This window comes from Miniopterus natalensis, chromosome 8 (genome assembly GCF_054644295.1).
Source record: "Miniopterus natalensis isolate mMinNat1 chromosome 8, mMinNat1.hap1, whole genome shotgun sequence".
NCBI classification, from domain to species: domain Eukaryota; kingdom Metazoa; phylum Chordata; class Mammalia; order Chiroptera; family Miniopteridae; genus Miniopterus; species Miniopterus natalensis.
Window position 1 is genome coordinate 22,892,464 of NC_142088.1, and position 22,287 is coordinate 22,914,750.

General features: G+C 35.1%; 1 protein-coding gene across 1 annotated transcript in view; it reads left to right on the forward strand.

Annotated features, from left to right (window-relative positions):
• TRAK2 (trafficking kinesin protein 2) overlaps nucleotides 1-22,287 on the forward strand; it is a 56,344-nt gene that overhangs the window by 13,683 nt on the left and 20,374 nt on the right. Inside the window, exons 2-5 of the mRNA XM_087819669.1 lie at nucleotides 6,702-6,972; nucleotides 11,681-11,875; nucleotides 19,370-19,446; nucleotides 20,978-21,094. Of these exons, the coding sequence (XP_087675795.1) occupies nucleotides 6,882-6,972; nucleotides 11,681-11,875; nucleotides 19,370-19,446; nucleotides 20,978-21,094 (480 nt within the window). The 5' untranslated portion in view covers nucleotides 6,702-6,881. The remainder of the gene's footprint in view (nucleotides 1-6,701; nucleotides 6,973-11,680; nucleotides 11,876-19,369; nucleotides 19,447-20,977; nucleotides 21,095-22,287) is intronic.

Genomic DNA, 22,287 nt, shown 5'->3' on the forward strand with positions numbered 1-22,287 from the left:
GGGACAGAATTTCAGATAGAGTCCAAATATCAACTTGCTCTTTTCTCTTAGAGAAATAAATCAGAACTATTTTGCGACTATGAGGCTGATGTCTACTACCCTTTTGAGGTTTGCATTTAGTATTTTTGAGCTATTTTCTATCCTGTTTCCTTTGACTAAACTACCACATGACATCACTAAATTATTTTTGACTGCCAAATAATAATGTGCTTTTTCATATTGCTAAGCCAATCATGATCTTTTATAGAAATGAGTTTGAAAAGCAAAAAATGGAATCTTGTCTAGAAGTAGTTTTGAAAAGATGTTGATATTTCTTATTTGGCTCTTTATGGTATCTTTCTATAAGAGTTTGGTGTCATTGTAGCCTTTTATTCATGATGCAAAAATACCATGATTTAGGGGTATAGGCCAGAGGTCAACAAACTATATCCCGTGAGTCAAATCCAGCCAGTTCTGTAAGCCAAAAATGTTTTTTATATTTTTAAAGGGTTGAAAAAAACCCACAAAAATAATAGGCAACAGGCAGCAAAGCCTAAAATATTTACTACCCGGTTTTTTACAAAACAGTTTGCTGACCCTTGTTATGGATTCTTGAGTTTTAAAGTGTATGAATAATAACCTGTTCATTTTTAGAAAATCCCTAATGGAAACTATCAGTGATTATATAATTGCGTATTCTGAATATTGTGTAATTCAGAAATTACTTTAAAATGATTCTATATATTGATAATAAGTTGACACGGAAAGATAAATGAGTAGGCTGCTAAACAGCATGTTAATAATATTGTACTTCCCAATGAAAGCTGGTAAAAGATTACAACTAGCTTTCATTTATTCTTCATACCTTTTTTATCTGCCATATTATACTGCCTGAATTTTTTTGAATGAACATATTACTTTATAATGAGAAACAAAGGTATATGTGTGCATATATTTGTGTTATATTTGTGTGTTTTAAAGAGAAGAAGAGAGAGAGAAACTGAATGGAAATTTCCATTGTAGCTTGTGGCTGATTTTCATCTGATGAGAATCAGAGGTTTGTTTATTTAAGGAATATAGTTTATTATGAACCACTTTTAAACTCTTGTTGTCTTTGAACTTAAATACTTTTTCCTTCAAAGCTTTTATCAGGTAATCTAACACCTGAAAATGTTAGCATTGAGGCTTCATCTCACTTGTTTTTTTGTTTTGTTTGTTTGTTTATTTATTTATTTATTTTTGCCATTTCCTTAGTTGAAATCTAATTGTACTGCTTTAGAGCAGCTAGGTAGTAATATAAAAACAACGTGACCTTTTAATAAATTGTCAGGAACTGTGTCCACATAGTTTGCATTGCTGAGATTGCTAGTTCTGCATAGATTATGTCCAGCAAATGTTTTCGTGTCCAGGCTCATGTTCAGACTTTAAGGACTAAAGAAATGCAATAATAATTATAGGGTAAGTAGCCTGCTAAAAGAACAGTAGAATTTCCCTAGGTTTTTAAAATTTCCCTTTGATCCCCATACCTTGCTTCAAATTCTCCTTACTTTCTTCCCCCCAAGGGAAGCATTTTCATATGTTTATAAATATATATGCAGAAAAAATTGAATTACTATAAATGGCATCGTGGTATCCCTTTCATTTTGTTTCTTGCATTTTTTGCTGAGCACGGTATTTATAGCACTGTGCTGCTCTGTGGTATGTATCCACCACATTTTGCCTATCTGCTCTCCAGGGAATAGTCCCTCACCTTACTATCACAAACAGCAATCCAGGAGATAATCTCAGAAATGTCTCTTTATGGGTTGATGTCTCTTTATGGGCTGATGTGAGAATTGTACCCAGGAGCACAATTGCTGGGTTTTAGGGTACATATGTACTTAATTTGACTAGATAGTTTCCGATAGTTTCTTTGAATGGCTACACTGGTTTGCATTCCCACCATGGGCTTTTTATTTGGGGAAATTTTTATGAGTTTCCGTAAAGCCCGGAGTTAGTGACAAAAGAGGATTACCGTAGGTAAGAATAATTACTAGAACTCCTGAATTATTGCTAGGTGGCAGTTCCAGATGAAATATATAGCCGTGCTTTTTATAAGATCATGTGCTCTTTGAGAGTTAGAGCTATGTGGAAGGGTAGGAACTGATCTTGTAATTTATGAACTTTCTGGATACGGACAAAGTATGCTCCAGACCAAGGATTCAGTTCTGCTCATCATCAACAAATTGTCATTTTCAACTCGGCTATTGTTGTTATTGATAATGTTTGTTTTATATGTGTATAATTCTGAGGTATTTTATAAGTATTACAAACCTTATTTTCTCTCTAAAAGCCGGGCTATGATAAATTGATAGTATACAAAATGAATGGGAAAATTACACATATTAAATAAATGATTGGACATAAGAATGATTATGAAGAATAGTTCCACAGTGTGTGCATTTGATAATTGGCCAAAGGTGGAGAAATGTGAATGTCTGAAATGTTTTTTGGAGAGGATCATTGTTAAAGTGGGGTGCCTATTTACTTAAAGGTTGATTCATGTTAAAATTAGGCCTTCAAGAACTTAAAGGCTAAGCGTGGTGAATGGAAGTGCTACTGTGGAAATTTATCAAAACCCACAGATGGCACCGTGGGTTCAAGATCTTTTCTAATCTGCAGGTGTGGATGTCTTAGCTGCCAGAGTTTCCCTCCCTTCTCCTGTTGGTAGAGATTGTGGCAAGGCGGGGTTGCCCACCTCAGCAAATGGGTAGGGTTTTTTTTTAATGTTCAAAATATCAGCTAGGAGGAAATGCAGACCCTGTATGCCTAAATCTCACTCATGGTTTTCGACTTTCAAACTAAATGGATTTAACTACCTTTTGGAATCCAACCTGTTTGTAAGTAGAACTGCCTCCATATATTTCATATTCTGAAAACCCTACTGATCTTTAAATTGAATGGCACTAAAAAAGAGGGACAAAATATCTGCTGGGCACAAATCCTATTTCCTCAGGGTGAGCTTTACAGTTGCTGGTAGAATAGCTGTGCTGAATGTAGGCAATGTAATATACTGCGGCACATCAGTGCAGTTGGGCTTGGTGTTGGTGTGTGGTCTCTGCCTTTGTCAGGTCTGCTGCTCACTGTCCAGATTGGATTTTTGTAATGGTTCTCCCCCCTACCCCCGACTCGGCCCTTTTTTCCCAGCTCTTAGCGCTGAAGCCATCGTATAGTCTTTTGTAGTTTAATGTCTGGTTTTAAAATTATTGTGGGGTTTTTTATGTCTTATCTTTGATGTAGCTAGACACATTAAAATTAGTGAGTCTCTGTCAAAATGTATTATTTAATGTAGGGACAATGGACACACATATTTTAAATTACACAATTTATCTTTTGTCTGGATTAGGGCTGCCACTGCCTAAAAAAGATGCTGCTGCGATTGTTGACTGGCACTGTTACTACTTCTGAATGCTGATCAGCAGCTAACATGTATCTTAAATTAATCTCCAAAGTATTATTTGTACAGTAAAACTTAAAATTATTTTTCTAATTTAAATGGTTCATTAAATCATTGTGTTTACTATAATTCGGTGTCTGCACTTCTGTCAAGGTGAAGTTTCCCTGAATTGTTTTAGCCTTTCTGTAAGTCTGTTTTGACCAGAGTATCCTGTGTTAAGGAAGTAGGAAGATTTTTTTAAGGCACAAGGCCTATATTTAGGCACTCACTGTTGACCATTAGTTTCCATGGCTAGGCTAAACTAAGTCATTAATCATGTTGTTTTCTGCCAGCAATATTTGTATCAATGCCATGTTTTGCGTGTTCTTTTTTAAGTCTCTTATTAAAAGAAGTCACTTGGCTATTTTATTTTCTCCTAATAATGCATGCTTGATTGGTTGTTTTATAAAAAATGCTGCAAAGTTGTTCCTGAAAAGAGCGAGCAGAGATCCAGCATAGAAAGTAGATGGTACTCAAGGAAATACTTAGAATATATGTGTACAAACTAGGAAAGGCATTGAAAAATGTGTTGTTTGGCTTGCCAAAGTTTAGTTTTTACTCCATTTAGGACTCTGATTTTGCATGGTTTCTTTTCATGCATCAGAGAAGTAGAAAAAAAATGATTAATGGCACTAAATATCACTTGTCATAGGGCAGGAAGTAAATGTGACTTATGATGCTGAGAGAAGATGCCATTATGGAGTCAGGAAGAGGGGTTTACATTGTGCTTAACTTTGTGTAAGGTACAAAAATAATAATGATAATAAAATTGTACTAATTGGTGCTAATAGAAATAATAACTAATATTCATATAATATTTACTATATTCTAAAGCATTGTTTTAAGAGCTTTATATGTATTAGCTCATGTAAATTCCCCCATGGGCCCTGGATTAGGTGCTATTATTTCCCTCTCCCAACTGACTTAATCCCCATAGCAACCCCATTAAGTAGACCCTGCTAGTAGACCCATTTTACAGATGAAGAAATGAGGGTCAGGTATGAGGACTAAAATGCTCATTCCCTTTAGCTTCTGATTTTTTTTTTTTAAATTATAACTCCTATCTTGACAGTGAGAAACTGTTAAGATAATGTGCTCAGTCAGAAAACCAGTAAATAAGACAAAAATCCAGTCTTGTCTAATGCTAAATTATAGACATTATTCTATACTCACTGTTGCCACTCCAAACTAGACCTACTAAGGAGCTAAGATCTAGACCAGGGCATATCCAAAGGGTTTATTTAGTTCTAAAGAGTCACCAGGAAGAACATATCATTCCCAAATCATCCCTGACCTGCTCTACAGTCTGCAGGTTGGGCAGGTTCTTGGATTGCCCTGGAGGTCTAGATTCCTTCTGCATGACTCTGGAGAGGGACTTAATTCTGTGTTCAGCTTGTTTTTCTCTATTCTTGTATGCAAGAGCTAAGACCAAACCATTAATAAAACCTCCAAAACCGATTAAGAAGCAGTTCTCTTGTTTGTGCCCTGACCAGGGATCAAACACACAACCTTGGTGTATCAGGTTGATGCCCCAACCACCTAAGCTACTCCGTCAGGGCATCTTACTTGTATGTGGAATCTAATGAACAAAATAAACTGATGAACAAAATAGAACCAAAGGCATGGATACATGGAACAGATTGACAGAGGTCAGAGGGGAGGGTCACGGGGGGAGGGGGGGAGCACTAGATGAAAGAAGGTGAAGCGATTAGCCAAAGAACATATAGGCATAGCCCATGGACACAGAAAACATTGTGGTGAGGGACAGAGGGAGGAGGGGCGGGGGCTGGGTGGAAGGAAAGAAAGGGAGGGAAAATGAAGGACATCTATAATAGTGTCAACAATTGAAACAAAAAAAAGCAGTTCTCTAGAGCAGCAAAGATCTGGAGTCCATAGTTGAAACTTATGTATAGGATGTGTGTGTGTGTGTGTGTGTGTGTTCCCATGTGATATATGTAAATATTTTTTAAAAGAAAGAAATTGTAAGATTAAACTAGCTGGTGTATAACAGTGTCAAGCAGAAGGTCTTGAGGTTATTGTTAAAATTTCACAATGGTTTTTGGTTAAAATATGATTAAGAATCACAGTTCTGTTTAAGAACCAATTTGGACCAGTATGAGAGCACTTGGCATTTATCCTCTCCCTTTTTGTCTTTCTTTTCCCTTTCTCCCTCCCCTCTCATCTTCACAAGCAAGTTTGTGATTTATTTTTTAAAAATGCTTTCTTAGAAATTGAAAATAACTTTAAATATACTTGGAGGTGTAAAAAGTAGAAGTCTCTCTTCTTTAGTTTACTGGGATTCTTCTAGAGGTAGCGATATAATTACAAGTATCTAAATGTAGGGGGGAACCCTGTTTAAGAAGTTGATGTAGGAAATCATTGATTTAGACAGATGGTTATTTGATGCCTGCATTATTTTACTACTAGATCAGGGATTGGCAAACTTTTTCTATAAAGAGTCAGATAGTAAATATTCTACAAAGTTCATGACAAAGTATTATCTGGCCCAAAATGTCAGTAGTGCCACGGTAGAGAAACCCTATTATAGATTATTCCATTTCATCTCCTTTGTTTATTATCTGTAATTCTTGAGTTATTTTATTGGCTGCTTTAGGGTTTATAGTACACATCTTTAACTTACCACAGTTTACCTTCAAACAATATGTTACTCTTTCCATGTAATATAAAAGCTTTACAGCAGTGTATTTCTACTTTTCTCCTCCTGGCCTTTGTACTGTTGTAATACATTTTATGTCTACATATATTATAGACCCCACAATATATTATTATTTTACTTTAAACAGTTAATTATCTTTAAAATTTTTTTTAACAACTCTATTAACATACACAAGACTGCACATATTTCAAGTGTACAATTTGGTAGGTTTTGACATTGTATACACTTGTGAAACCATCACCACAATCAAAATAATGAACATATTCATCATCCCCAAAACTTCTTCCCTGCAGCATAGTGATTCCTCCTCCAACCCCAGGCAGTCACTGATCTGCTTTCTGTCATTATAGATAAGTCTACATTTTCTAGAATTTTATATAAGTGGAATTATAAACTATGTACTCTTTTTCTGTCTGACTTCTCCCGTCCAGCATAATTATTTTGAGATGTATCCATGTTGTGTGTATCATTAGGAAAACATTCTTAATGACAGACATTGCAGGTAATTATACTGCTGTTATTAAAGAGCATGCTGAAGTTCAAAGTCACTTGATGTGTTCTTTGTTTTAGGTCATGACTGTCCAAGGTATGATAATCACCTGAGAGCACTCATTGCTGCAGATGTCATTTGTCCATCAGAAAATACCCATACAGCCAGATCCATCTTTTTATTGAATGGTTTAATGGATTTCCTTTACTCTAATTCATACCAAAGCTGTCCTCCTCAACCAAAGCACGAAAGGATCCTGCATGAATCAATCCCAGAATGCCATTTTTACATCACCAGCAGGTGAAGAAAACCTCATGAATAGCAATCACAGAGACTCAGAGAGCATCACTGGTGAGTCGAGTTTAACAAATATTGAAGTGCTGTTGCTTACAGGATAAAATGCAAATGCCTTAATTCAGCATATAAGATTGCTGTAATGAAACCCTGACCTCTCTTTCCAGCCTGGTCTTCTCAGAGAACAACTGACTTAGTTCATTCACCCCATAGTCTCCTATTATATTATCAAAATCTGCCTTGTGTGCCATTCCTTGTCTGTGTCTGACTCTTCGTATGTGTGGGCCCCAGGTCAGCAGGAACTGTCATGCTAGTCTTCCTAACTCCAAAGAGCAAGGACAGAGTTGCTTGTGTTTGTATACCCTGCGAGCACCCGACAAGAATACCCAGCACATAAGAGGTACTCGGGACATACAGAGTATACAAACAGGTGAAGACCTATAAGCCCTCATTTGCAAGGCTAAAGTAAAAAACTCTGAACACCCAAAGTTTTCTCTAAACTTTGGTTCTAAAACTCAGTCCACAAAACCTCACCTGTGCAGCTATTTCTAAACTTCCCTGACTTTAGTCCTACTTATGTTTGCTGAAAGTGTATTAATGTATTTAAGTATGGGGTGCTGCTATATAACCAGTTGGGTGGTGGTTTAACATAAAAATGTACAGTACTACTAGAACTCCAAAAATTCTGAAACCCATCTAAACCCAAAGGTTTTTTTTCCTGTTTTTTTTATTCAGCTTTATTAAGATATCTTTATGATGATACAATAAAATGCACTCATTTTTGTGTGTATTTTGGTTTTGCAAATATATATACTTATGTAAACATCAGTATAATCAAGTTGTAGAACATCTTTATTACCCCCAAAAGTCCCCTTGTACCCAGAACTCACCACCTTTTACCCCTGGCTTCAGGTAACCACTAATTTGCTTTCTGTCATTGTAAATAAAATTTGCTTTTTCTAGAATATCATATAAATTAATCTGTGTCTTTTGTGTCTGGCTTTTTTATGCCGCAAAATATTTTTGAAATTTATTCACAGTATGTTATGAGTCAGTAGTTCATTTGTTTTAAATACCTAGTTGCAATGACTCAGCTCTGTTGTAGTAGAAAAACAGCCATAGGCAATATATAAAAGAACAAATGTGATTGTGTTCTAGTAAAACTTTATTTTAAAAACTAGGCAGAAGCAGCAGGCTGGAGTTGGCCTGTGGACCTTAGTTTGCTGGCATCTACAATATCGTCACTTGGTAATGTCAGTGGTTTTTATTTTAGCCATTCTAATAGCTGTGTACGGTTATCTCTTTATGGTTTTAATTTATTTTTCCCTGAGGACTAGTGATGTTGAGCATATCTAGATCTTATTTTGAGTTGTCTACTCAAATCATTGACTTATTTTTAAATTGTCTTACTATTGAATTATAAATGCTTTTATGTATTCTAGATGTAAATTCTTTTTTATTTTTAAAAAAATTTTATTGAATTTCCCGGAGTGGCATTGGGTAATAAAATCATACAGGTTTCAGGTGTACAATTCTATAATACATCATCTGTATATTATATTGTGTGTACACCACCCAAGTCACGTCTCCTCCCATCACCATTTATTCCCCGGTTACCCTCTTCTACCTGCCCCATGCAAGTCCTTTTTCAGATAAATGGGTTGCAAATATTTTCTCCCAGGCTGTGGCTTCCCTTTACATCTTAACGGTGTCTTTTGAAGAACAAAAGTTTAAAATTTTGCTGGAGTCCAGTTTATCACTTTTACAGTTCATGTTATTTGTGTCGTTTCTAAGAAATCTTTGCATACCTCAAGGTCACAAAGATTTTCTCCTTTGTTTTCTTTTAAAAGTTTTGCTTTTAGCCCAGCCGGGCGTGGTTCAGCAGTTGAGCGTCGACCTAGGATCCAGGCGATCAGGGTTCGATTCCCTGTCAGAGCACATGCCCAGGTTGTGGGCTCAATCAATGACTCTCTCATCATTGATGTTTCTATCTCTCTCTCTCCCTCTCCTTTCCTCTCTCTGAAATCAGTAAAGATATATTTAAAAAAAAAAAAAAAAGTTTTTGCTTTTACATTTAGGCCAGTGGTTCATTTGATAATTAATTTCTTGCTTTTGTTCCCTCAAAGTAATGTGTCTTTTTTTCCCTCTCTGCTTTTAAGATTTTCTCTTTGTGTTTTCTTTGTTTACTCTTTTTGAGTAGTTCAGCTTCTTTGACTATGAATTTAGTTTTAATTAAATTTGAAAGATTTTGGCCATTATTTCTTCAAATATTTTTTCTGCTCCCGCCTCTCTCTTATTCTGTGCCATGTATATTAAACTGCTTGATATTGTGATACAAGCCACTGATGCCCTGTTCATTTTTTCCCCCAGTCATTTTTTTCTCTGTATGTCATTTTAAATAGTTTTGTTGCTCTGTCTTCAAGTCTACTGTTTTGTTCTTCTGGAGAATATGTAATCTGTTAATGTAAATCAGTAAACTTTTCATTTTTGGTGCTGTACTCTAGTTCTGTTTGCATTTTACAAATATAGAAATATTTTCTGTTTCTCTTTTCATCAAATTATGTTTTCCTTTTAAATCTTTGAGCATATTAGTAATAGCTGTTTTAAAATTGTTGTTTACTAATTTTATCATCTCTGTCATTACTGGGCCTGTTTCTGTTGACTCATTTTCCCACTGCTATTGGATTACAATTCTTTGTGTACTTAGTAATTTTTTATTGAATGCTGAACATGATGAATGTTATATTATTAGATGTTTGGATTTTGTCATCTTCCTTGGAAGACTTAAAGGTTATTTTGGCAGGTCCTTAAGTTACTTACTGATAAGGTGGATCCTTTTGCGGCTTGTTTTTAATCTTTGTTATATGGGACTGTAGATCATACACTAGACCATACTCCTAGTATGCTTTATTCTAGCATTAATTTAACCCCACTACCAGTAAGCATGACCCTTCTAGAATATTTACTGGTTGTCCCAGCTGTTCATGAGGTTTGTCTGCTCTGGCTAGGTGAGATTCAGACCTCAGCCTTGTGTAGGAGGGTGATGGAATGAAGATAGGAAGATGTGGAGGGAAATTTGAATGTAATGAGGGCAGACAAGTTTTGAGGCCATATTCAGGAGGAACAAGAGAAGACCTTGAACTTAAATGGAGGCAAGGTGGCTGGAAAGAAGTGTGTATGTGAAAGAAACATTTGGAGAATAAAGTGGTAGAGAGGGGATTGTTAAGATTGGACAATCAGGAGAATAGGAGTAGTAGATTATCAGAAATACAGGAGCAAAAGGAAGAACTAGTCTAAAGGATATTCAGTTTAATCTACTAAACTTTGTATTCTCATTTATAAAATTACTTTTTGGAAATAGGGAATTTGTAACCTTGGCTTTTCATAGAATTTCATTAATGCTTATTAGAAAATTTCTAGGAAATAGTAGCTTTTTAAATGTTACTTTGTTCTTCATTTCCACCATACCCTTGAATGCCTAAAAGTCCCTTTTTAATTCTGCATGTATTTATAATCAACTTCTCTTCTTGCAAGTATTACAGTGACCTATATGAGATATATTTGTGGCAGGAAAAATTTGGATAATCGAATGGAATTCATAGAAAGAGAATTTGTAGTTTTAGGGCTCTTATTTAAGACATTTGCTAAGAGCTTCTTTAGAACCATATTTAAGGTTTTAAATGTACCTTATCTTTGTGGTTATAAAGCCACAGCATGTCCTTCTAGGTAGAAAGGGTTGTCTAATAATGTCAGCCTCCTTGTAATTGATTTATTAAATTGTTATTGTTAAGGTCGAGTAGTAGAAATTTACTCTTTTAGGATATGTTTTCACTTTGTTGTTCTTTGCCAGAATTGGGACATGTTTCTTTATACTACCCACAAAGGAAATACTAGATCTCTAAAAAAGTGAGAGGGTTGGTGTGACGTCCTGTATTTTCTCTATTTTGAGCCCTAGTATTTTAAGCATATTACAAGGGGTAACTTTCCTTTTCTTGTGACTAAATTTGGGAGGTATTCAGTGATGCACAGTATTTGGAACAGAAATCCAGGAGCACACAAGTAAAGGCAGAGAAGCCTAGGTGAGTTTAGAGATATAAATGAGGTGGGGGAGTTAGAGGTGGGCAGGTGAGAGAGTAGTTGTGAGGAAGGAATTCAGGACTTTGAGTGTACCACATCTTTCAAATAAAAATAATGAAGTGCTTAATTCAGTACCAGTGCAGGAACACTGTGCTGGAATGTTAACATTACTGGTTAATACTTAATCAGTAAATGTTAATTTTTTAATATCTAACTGATTTTTCCAGATTTTGAAGAATCCTCCCACAGAGTTTAAATTCTTTTACTAAAGAACATGTAGTTTTATTTCTTTAGAACTATTTTCTGCTGATTGTTTTGTGCTGTCTTTTTTAACCCAAGCATATAAATTATTTGAGATGAGATCTCTTTTAACCAACACCAAATAGATTAATAAGGAAGAAATAAGAAATTTATCTAAATTTATTTTAAACTTTAAAAACATATACACTAAGCAATATATTTTTAGATATTTGTGGTATTATTTTTACTGTAGAAGTTCCCATATTAAAGAAACCCAGAGAAAGACCAACTATAGTAACAGGATACATTAGTAAAAATCAGTGGAGAAATGATCTTGGCTAATGTGTCTTTGATTTTCTTACTTTCACAAAGCTAATTTCACTGACTTTTCTCTGTAGCCCAGTAATTGAAATATATCAAATTCATTTACATGGACTCTCTTCTTTAGATGTCTGCTCCAATGAGGATCTCCCTGAGGTTGAGCTGGTGAGTCTGTTAGAAGAACAGCTACCCCAGTATAGACTGAAAGTGGACTCGCTCTTTCTATATGAAAATCAAGACTGGACTCGGTCCCCACACCAGCAGCATCATGCATCTGGTGCCCTCCCTCCAGTCGTTGCTGAAGAGACTTTCCGTTATATGAGTGAGTATTTTTTACCCTTTTAGAGTTTGTCCATTGAAATAATAATCATGAGTATCTTGGTGTTGATTTTAAAAGTGTTTGACATCCCTAGCCATTGTTCAGTGATGATTCCAATTGTTTTATGTCTGAATGCGAACATTTGTCATTCTTGGGACTCTGAGTGTCCAGGGTTGCAAGCGTCCTCAGGTGTTCCCATTTCTCCCACCTTTTGCTTATACTTCCTGAGACTGAGAAGGGGACTTTTTTAAAAAAAGTAGTGAAATAATTTAAAAATTTGTAATTCCTTTGTATCTCTTGACATTTATTGTCCCAGTAGTTTGACATCCCAAGCCATCAGTTCTTTTACTCTTGTCTTCCCTGTTAAACACAGTCACAAGAACTATGTCAGTCATTAAGAAGCATAGTTCTTAGATACATACGTAGTTTTAATAATGCCAAGGAGAAATAGTGCACATTATATATTAATCTTCATTATTAAGAATTCATAGGGAATATTTCAGTGAAAGGCTAAACCAGATTTGTTCTGAAAATAAGTCTGTTTTACACCAAGCTCTTAGAAATGACAAAATTGAATACTTTTTAAACTAAGGTATGGAGACCTTTTTGCTTTTGGCCTCATTCCAAAGATCTATATTCAGGTTGGACTTACTTTTTTCTTATTGCCTATAAAAATGTAATGTGTATAATAGCTATTATAATATATAATAAAAGTCTGTAAGTTCAGTGTTGATATGTTTGTGAAATTCTTTTCATTTGAATTAGATATGAGGTTACATCATTTCATAGACATTTTCCCAGTGAGTGCTTCAGTGCTTTTAAAGATTGTGCCTGGAGAATGATTGTTGCAAAAGAACTCATTTTCATAGTAATCATTAACTTGCTTTTAATAGTAGTTTTCTAGAACAAGGTTACTCACTGCTCAGAAAAAGAATTCTAAACATTTTTTAAACTTGAATTGGAACATCAAGAAACAAACTGTATTCCCGTCCTCAATAATTTTTTTTTAAATAGCGGAATATTAAATAGGGCTCTTAAGGTTTTTCTAACTTTCTAGTTTAAGAGGTTGCTTGCTTGAGATTTTCTGGAAAATGCTTTTTAAGAGCAACACTATTTTTTATTTCCATTTCCCTTTGTTCCATGAAGTTTTAGATTTGTGAGAAGAAAATATCAAACTGAAATTTCATCACGATAAATTTAGTTGGTCATTGTTTTGATAAAGTGGCACAGAAAGTATCCCTTAGTTACATTCTTTGTCCTTTAAGTCACGGGGTATGCAGGCACTGAAGCTAGAAAGATGCCTTAGAGATTTAATGGAGTTATTTTTAGGATGAATTTTAAATACAAAACTGGAAAATAAAAGATAAAGAAATTTCAAAATATTTGGTTTTCAGGACTTTATACAAAACAAACCATAATGTTCAAGGGAGCAATTTAAAACTTGAGATTAATAGGATGATACAGATCTATCCTTCCAGGTTCTGGAAAAAAACTCCTATTCCTTTACTGGAATGGTGCTATTTTTAGTTTAATTTTAAAATTAAACTATATACTGCATGTTGGTATGCCTAAGATCATGAATCAAATAAACTGGGATTATAATTGGTCCACTAATACTTTATCTTTGTACTGTACTTTAATTTCACTGTTATTTTAAAGGTATCAGTTCTTTGGATTAACAGTTCGCTCATATATAAATAACTTGCATTATGAATTTGCACCTTACGAATGTAAAAGATAAGTGACTTACTTTATTTAGCAAATTGACCAACATTTTAAAAAGTAAGATACAAAACATTCTCTTACCCTTTTGCACAGTTTTCTATCCCCTCGTTATTTCAAGATTGGTGGTTTTAAATAACTATGTTCCCTGGCAAACCATCCTTGGGTTCAGCTCCCTGGTGCTACTTCAGCCTCTTCTTATCCCTACTTCCTGCACATGCCAGCAAATACTGTGTTCCTTAAAATGAATTTTAACAACCAATAAAAGAAGTGACACATTCTCTCTTATATAACTTAAAGAAATTGAAAGAGCTATGAGAAGAAAATAAAGAAGTTTGGAAGGACACATGGGCAGGGTTTTGGGTTGGGAGCCTGTCTCACATGAATGATACTGGTTGTTCCATGGAGCTGCCACCAAACAAACCAGAAACAGGTTATTTATTTTTAAAACAGAATACGAGAACAATGGATGGATCCAAAAAACAAAATAATTTCCATCTTAGTCCCCACCATCCACACACAAAGTTTAAGCTACTCAAAAGGTGGTTTTGTATGCAGAACAAGTGACTCCAGGGTTTTTCTTAATTTTTATTAAGAGTGAGACCCAGAGTGAGCTGTGGGGTGAGCAGTGCAATCAGCACACATGACAGAAAGTGCTATTTGTTCATGTAAAGGCTCAAAACAAAAACCTGAGATGCGCTGTACCACTTCCTAATGCATGAGAAAAAGGGTAGGGAGAATGATTGATTATATATGTTTTATTTAAGGTATCAGTGTCACTTAGGAATTTGCGTAAATTCTTTGCCCCCCCCTCCAGATCTAGAAAATCAAAAACTCTGGGGATGGGGCACAGCGGTCTGTTTTAACAAGTCTTTCCTCATAATGCTGATGCACACTCAGATTTAATAACCACTGTCAAACAAAGCTAGATGGCCATTATAAAGTGACATTAATTGGAGACTTTAAAGATTAGGAATACAGTTTTGCAGAGAAATACATTGTAGAAAGTATTACTTGTGGTTGGTAGTTACACTTTTCGTCAAGCTCTGCTCTCAAAAATTATTGACCTGTATTTTCAGGAGAGAAAATATAACTGATAATGTTCAGGAAGCATTAACCATATTCAGGTCGTAGAGATGAGCAGATATATAATTTCTTAAGTCAGCCTTCTCAACCAGTTCCACAAAAGAATTAAGCCACATTCCCTAAAACATTTATGTATAATGGATTACCTTATCACCTATGCATCATGTGCTAGCTAAGTATTATCCTTGAGAGAATCAAGAAAATTGTCCCTTAAATCATTACCTGTAGGCTTAATTCTCCTGGGAGCCCTGCTGAGAAAGGTTGCCCTAGATGGTATATATCATCAGTCTCCTTTTTATTCTGTCTCAGTTCTTTTGATGGCAGTTGTTTTGTGTTGCAGAAATGTTCTCTATTATAACAAAAAGAGCTGCTGTTATTTCTTAGGGCTTAAAACCTCAAGACTTGTCTGTGGTTGTCAGGAGTTATTGCAGCTTTTACTATACCACGTGGTTGATGTTTTTGAGTTTCATTTTTGTTTTTTGTTGGTTTTTGTTTTTTGGTGTGGGAGGATTGGAGAATAGTGAAAGATTAGAAGCCTTTTTAAAATCTAGTAGTTGTGGTAAAAACTCTAGATCTTGAAAAAAGGACATCTGAGAAAACAAGCATCATCTCATATAAATGAAAGATATCAAAATGGATTAACATTGGCAGTTTTCATCCTGAAAAAAAGTGAGGTTGGGGTAGTTGATGCAGAGTAAAGTAAGCATGAGTGAAGTGCTTATGTATATTACCCCCCACACCCATTTTTGTTTTTCATGAACATCAGATTCTCTAAATATTACACCAAAAATGTTAAATATTAACAACCTTCCAAAACCAAGTTACAAAATTGTTCTATAAAAAAAATGTTTATCTAATGTCAGTTATTATCTCCCTGATATATAAGTTTTTTTCAGAGAATTCGGTTAGGGAAGTTCCTATCTGGAAACAAGCAAGAAGCATTGCTAATTTCTGTACTGTTTAACGTATTTCTAGTTTAACAGCTGAGAACTGAAGGGAAAATAGGATTTGATAGGAGTGATTATAATGAAGTCAGCCTGCTTGACTGTCTCTTCATTCCTGGTTAGAGAATTGCAGTGAATAATCAGTCTATGGTTTTAGAAGCATTTAATCACAATGCTTAAATGCCAAGAGAACACTTGAGAGCTTGGCCTTGAATACTTTTGAAACCATCCCAAGCAACATGTCTTTATCAGGAGTATTGTGATAAGGAAGAGAGGACAGAACTCATTAGGCTGCAGAGAAGAATCCATTTTGTTCCTTCCTATATGTTTTGTGACTGACATCAATTGAGCAACTCTGTAATTGAGCTGGCTCAGCTTTTGGGGCTTGGTAATATATAGACTCCTTCACATAAAACATAAAAATTGGAGAATTCTGGTTGCATTATCTAACTTCTTTGCCATAATAAATTTTTAAGCATTTAAGGTTAATCAAAGAACTTATATGCATATATGCATGACCCATAGACACAGACAATAATGTTGAAAAGGCCTGGGGAGGGGGAGGGGGCAGATGCCGGGTAGAGGTGATCAATGAGGGGAAAATGGGTACATCTGTAATATTTTCAATAATAAAGATAAATTTTTTTCAAAAATTAATTTTTGCTTTTTGAAACCTCTTAAGAGCTGCTTTTTTTTTATTGCAAAGATAACATTTGTTCTTCATAGAAAATTGGCAAAAAAAATGAAGCACAAACAACAGATCAGCTATAATTTCTACCCAGGGATAACCACTGTTAGCATTTTAATCTATATCCTTCCAGCCCCTCTTGTATATAGATATGCTCACACTTTAAAAAACAATATTGGGATCTATGCTGTTTTGATCTTGGTGGGACTGGTGGAAACAGCAGGATGGTGTTAGAGCCCCTTACTGGGAATGAGCAGACCCAAGTTTTATCTTATGACCTTGTGAAATGGGGGTTGTATCACCTCATTATTATCCTGGCTTTGCCACTAATGTAACACAGTCTCAGTCAAGATTCCTCATATAAGAAAATAAGATCATTAAACGAGATTAACTTCTTAAGGTTCAGCTTTAAATTCTCAGACTATGACAGATGGTAAGCATTTATAGCAAATTCATTTTAGTTTCACCTCACTAAAACATGTTTTATTCTAAACATTTCTCTTACGTATTACTGTGTCCTTCATTTTCTCTTCCTCTTTCGTCTCGTGTGACTTGTAGCTCACAGCTGTTTTTACATCCTTAACTTACTGACTTTGCTTCAAATTAAATCTGCCACTTAATTTTTAACTGTGCACATAATATAAGCCATGTCATGTATTTTTTAATTTAGTTGTATAAAAATTGTTTTTAGCTGAGTCTTATTATTCTAAAAATAAAAGGCCAAGGAAAGAAACAATAAGCATTTATTTGAGATCAGAAAGAATAGTTGTTCAGGAAGCACTGATTCAGGCAGATTCAGGCAGAAACCCAAATAGTGTTCCGATTATGGGGTGAAGGCAAGGGGTTTTTATGAGAAAGGGAAGGGAAGTAATTACATGAATAGAAGGAAGGAATTTCTATTAATGCTAATAAGCCAAGGAAGGAATTTCTGTAGGTGCAAATAAGCTAAGTTATTCTTTAGCTATACATGGTGCTAATTCTAAAGAATCTCCTTAAATTTTTAGTTCTGTAGTCAGGAGGTCAGCTATCCTGTTAGCTTTATAAATAGTTATTTAGAAGACAATGCTGCTGTGGCCCAGTCTAGCCCAGTCCAAAGGTTATTTTGCTCAGTTCAAACATTGCAGTGCAGTTCCTTTGGGATGGCTGCCCTGACTACGCTTTAAAATGGCTCCATGTATGCCAACTTTTCAGTCTCTAGGATTCCTGGTTCTTCCTTTCAGTGTTGATCCTGGACCTGTTCCTTTCATCCCTAGCTCCACATCACAACACCTGGGCATCTTACTACCTGTGCCCTGGGTTGCCTCCAAATCAATTACATCAAACTCTGGAGTTGAGACCCACTGCCCTAGGTTAAATTTGGTTTTGCAGCTATTGGCTGGTTTTCTGTGATTAGTTTAGAGCATAGATATGTTGATTTGATTTTGTTCCCCTCTCATCTTATTATCAAGACCAGAAACAGAGGAGACTACACACTGTATCTGCCTTATTTTTACTCCTTTGTACCTGCTATGCTACTAAACTGTGAAGATTTCTTAGGCGCCAGAGCCTGTTTCCATTATCCCTGTGGTTAAATTATGGAGCCAGTTTCTCTGCTTGTAAATATAAATTCTTTTGGAGTAAAAATGTTTCTTTTTAGTTTTTTGTTTTGGGTAGTTTTTGTTTGTTTTTTAGTTTTCTAATATTCAGTTTAAAACTTTTTTTAAGCCATCTCCTAATACCATTAGTCCAGCACTTTGTTTTACTTTTAACTAAGAATAAGATTATCATTAATAATTAAGGTCTAGGCAATTCCCAGATTCACTTTAAGCAATGATGCTAGGAAGAAAAATTAAAAGCTCAGATAAAGTAAACATGTCTAATGATGTCTTTTGGGCAACTTCAAGTATTAAGATGGGACTAAAGAACTACAAATAACTTAAATCATAGTATCTGCTGCCAACTCAGTGAATTGCTTGCAGAAAATTTAAAACCAGGGCTACTTCATACATACCAGCTGTGTTTAAAGAGTAATAACTGTAATTAGTTGTATGATACTCAGAAGTTTTGCTCAATAAATTATATTTGAACCTCCTAATAACCTTGTGAGATGAATGTTATCACCTCCATATTATAAATACAAAATCTGAATCTCAGAAGGGTTAAGTGACTTGGTCAAGCTCACTCAAACATGTGAATTCAGCTTCTCTGCTCCAAAGTCTCTTATTTTTTCTTCAAGACAAACTATTTGTAAAAGCCAGAGTCAAACACAAATCTGTATTATGTAGTGTACTCCAAAGTGAAAAGATTCCCTTTGTATTCTGCATCATCTTTAGCTTAAAAAGATATTGCTTATTGTGACTGTGGAATCACTGGAGTCATATTTGTCCTTCTCTTTGGAGCTAACTTATCCAAGTGCATTGGCAGTTCCTGAGTTTATGAAATGCAGAAGTACTGGGCTTGAATTATGCAAGTAATATAGTATACAATGCATTTTTATAGCATTGGCGTAGATATGAAGATTATAATGGGTTTTTAATTAACCTAGAAATGATTATGGTTCAGAACAGAGCTACAAAAAGTCCTACAAGTCCTATTCCTTGTTTATTGATATTAACTCATGATAGGTGGTGATATTCAAGATAATCACAACAGAATTCTAGTTGAGCTCCTTTGTAACAGTATAACCTCTCATAACTCACCCCTCAGTAACTTTAATTTAGATGAGGATATAAAACAATTGGTCATTTAATGCATTCTCCCAGCCCACATTCTCTAGTGTGAGTGGGCCACGGTTCTAATCCTACCAAGGGGGGAGGAGAGAGTCAGGAGATGACTGCCTTGTGATCATTTGATACTTAATTTATTGTATGACGTACATTTGTTTGTAATAATTAGTCTATTTCCAGATTGTCTGATACATGAAACATTTCCTTCCCCTTTTTTAACATATATTTTTATTCTCCTAAATGGCTTTTTGTAAAAGCCTGGATTTGTTGTTGTTATCTTTCATTTCTTATGAATAGTTAAAATGATCTGTTATTTCTGAACCCTACAAACAGTTGTTTTTAACTATCTTAGTTCTAGGCACAGACAGGGTGGAGCAGATGACCAAAACTTACAATGACATCGACATGGTTACACATCTCCTGGCTGAGGTAGGAATATATCTTTTTCTTTCTCCAGTACAAGAAACTAAAACTTGAAGATCATTTGGAATCTATCAAATTTTTATATAAAGTGAAAAATGATGATATCTTTGTCGTGGGTTATTTTGTCTAAGGTTGTTACAATTGAAACAACTGACATTCCAAAACAGAATGGTCCCTGAAGTTAATTGTTATGCAGTTGTAGAAGATTTAGGGAGTTTTTTGTTTGTTTGGTTTATTGTTTTTTTATTATAGCAGTGCTGGCTGGCTTCCTTGTCCTAAAAAAGTAGATGATGTCACTTAACCTGGAGCAGAACTGCCTATTCAAGAAACAGTTCCATTGCAAATCTACACCTGCAGTTTGGAGCATCTTCCCAAAGATTTTTGCTTTCAGTTTGGGTTATTTTTTGAGCTCACTTTGTCCATGACATTTTTAATATGTATAGTGTATCTTTTCCAATTGGTAGTCATAGAGGTGTCTCCTTAGACTTCGATTTCCGTTAATCTTATGGAATTCTTTCTTTTTGAAGTACCTCTTCTCCCTTCCCCTTCAGCTCCCCAGAATGATTTTGTATATGCCACTTAGCCTACACTGACAAGGAGATTTGTGGGCTTTGAAATTTTGGAAATAACCCATCCACCTGTTTGCATGTACTATGGAGCAAAACAACAGAAGTTTAATTTTATTTATAGTGATTAATGTAAGCAGAACCCACACTCATATATAAGGCAGTTAAATGTATATTGACAGTTTTCCATCCTACAGAATACAATCCTTATCACCACCATGTAGGTGGGATTTCTGTGTTCTTATTAAGCATCACCATGTACCCAGAAAGAGTAACTCGTGTTTTGCTTGGCCTTTCTGTACATACCCCTGCATCATTACCACCAACTTCTGTAGACTCCCATTTTTTCTAACCTCTAAACAGAACCTTGTAGCTTCAAAACTTTCAGTCCTTTTTCCCCTATTTTGTTTCATATCATCGTTCTTGTGCTGGTTGACAATAGGGCTCTTGACTGTGCTTTCCTCCAAGCCTCTGGCTCTCAGTGCGTATTATCTTTGCCGTAAATGAAACTTTTTAGCATACCTACTTAATCTTATCTTAAATACCTAATTCTGTATCATTACCATCCTTGATAGGCAGATGCATTCAGTAGATATTTGTTGGGCCTTTCCTGTGTACCAGGCCCTGTCCTCAGTTTTAAAGACTCCATTGATTTTTCTAATTCCCTAAAGTTGTAAGTGTAGAGGTTGGGTTGCTGAATCCTAATTGATAGGGTTGATTAATCAATAAATTTCACTTGATATCAAGAAAAGAAATGCCCTCTTGCATTTATAACTGTGGTGGTCATCCATTTGACCAACATATATTAAACATCACCTGTGTGCCAGGCTTTCTGTTTATTTGGTATCTGGGTGTTAAAATGAATTTTGATATTTGTAGAATGTTGCTTTTTGTGTTTAGCAAAAGTAACTGCAAAATCTCTAAATTATTTTGTTGGTACTCAAGGAGAAGTGTATTTTGTATTTTAACAGAGGGATCGTGATCTGGAGCTAGCTGCTCGAATTGGACAAGCTCTCTTAAAGCGAAATCATGTCTTGTCTGAGCAGAATGAAGCCCTGGAGGAACAATTGGGACAAGCTTTTGACCAAGTAAGTCTTTGATAAGTACTTGCAGCATGAAATAATTAGATATTGGGCAATGGAAAAATTTATTTTCCTGGGTGTCTCTGAATTGATGACAGTAAGTAGGTAAGTAACACCAGTACATGTGGACTTTTTTGGCAGCCATTGAACTAACCAGTAGAGGAATGAAATGATGCTATACAGAGGAGTGCTTATGTGAGTCTACCTTGGTCAATATAAAAGTCTGTATTCGGTACCTGTAGTACTTCTGGCACCCTGTGTAGATTCTAATATTTTATCCTTGCACCTTTGTGTGGACTTTGTACATGATCTTTTCTTAACTTTATTTTTAAAAAATATATCCCCAGCCTGGCTAACATGGCTCAGTGGTTGAGCATCAACCTATGATCTAGGAGATGGAGGTTCGATTCCCAGTCAGAAGGGCACGTACCTGGGTTGTGGGCTCCATCCCCAGTGGGGGGCATGCAGGAGGCAGCAGATCAATGACTCTCTCATCATTGATGTTTCTGTCTCTCCTTCTCCCTTCCTCTCTCTCTCAAAATCAGTAAAAACATTAAAAAAGTCTTATTAAAAAAAATAATAATAAAAAAATATATATATATATATATATCCCCAAATAATAGATACCCAAATGAAATATCTTTAGTGAAAAAGACAAACGAAAGGAAAAGAAATTTTTGAAAATGTATTTATTCCTAAGCAATAAATATTTTTAGCTAGAACTACTTTATGATTAACCCGAATAGTTAAATTTCAGTTTTTCTGTAATTTATTATTTTTATCTAGTTTCATTTATATTTTATAAGTACATTATATTTAATAACATTTGAACCTGTAGGTTAAAAATATGTATTCCCCAGAACTAAAGTTAGGGAGTGATGCAGTTATATAGCTTAAAAGTACCAACCTTTAAAAGGAAGAGAATTTGAAGTACGCATCCATTCTGAGAGTTTGAAGGTTCTTCAGTTTTGTTTTTAACTGTGAATGTATCATTATCTTATGTGAAATTTCCTCCTATATTTCTATTATATAGAATATGAAAATTGGCTTTCCTTCTCACCTAGTATAGAAAAAGCTATATTTGTTGAGTTAATGCTCTAAAATTATAGTTCAGGAAGTATCTGAGGTTTATTATTCTCTTTTTAGCACTTGCTACTTTAGTCAGTAAAATCTAGCAGCTAATTATATTGTTATATGGT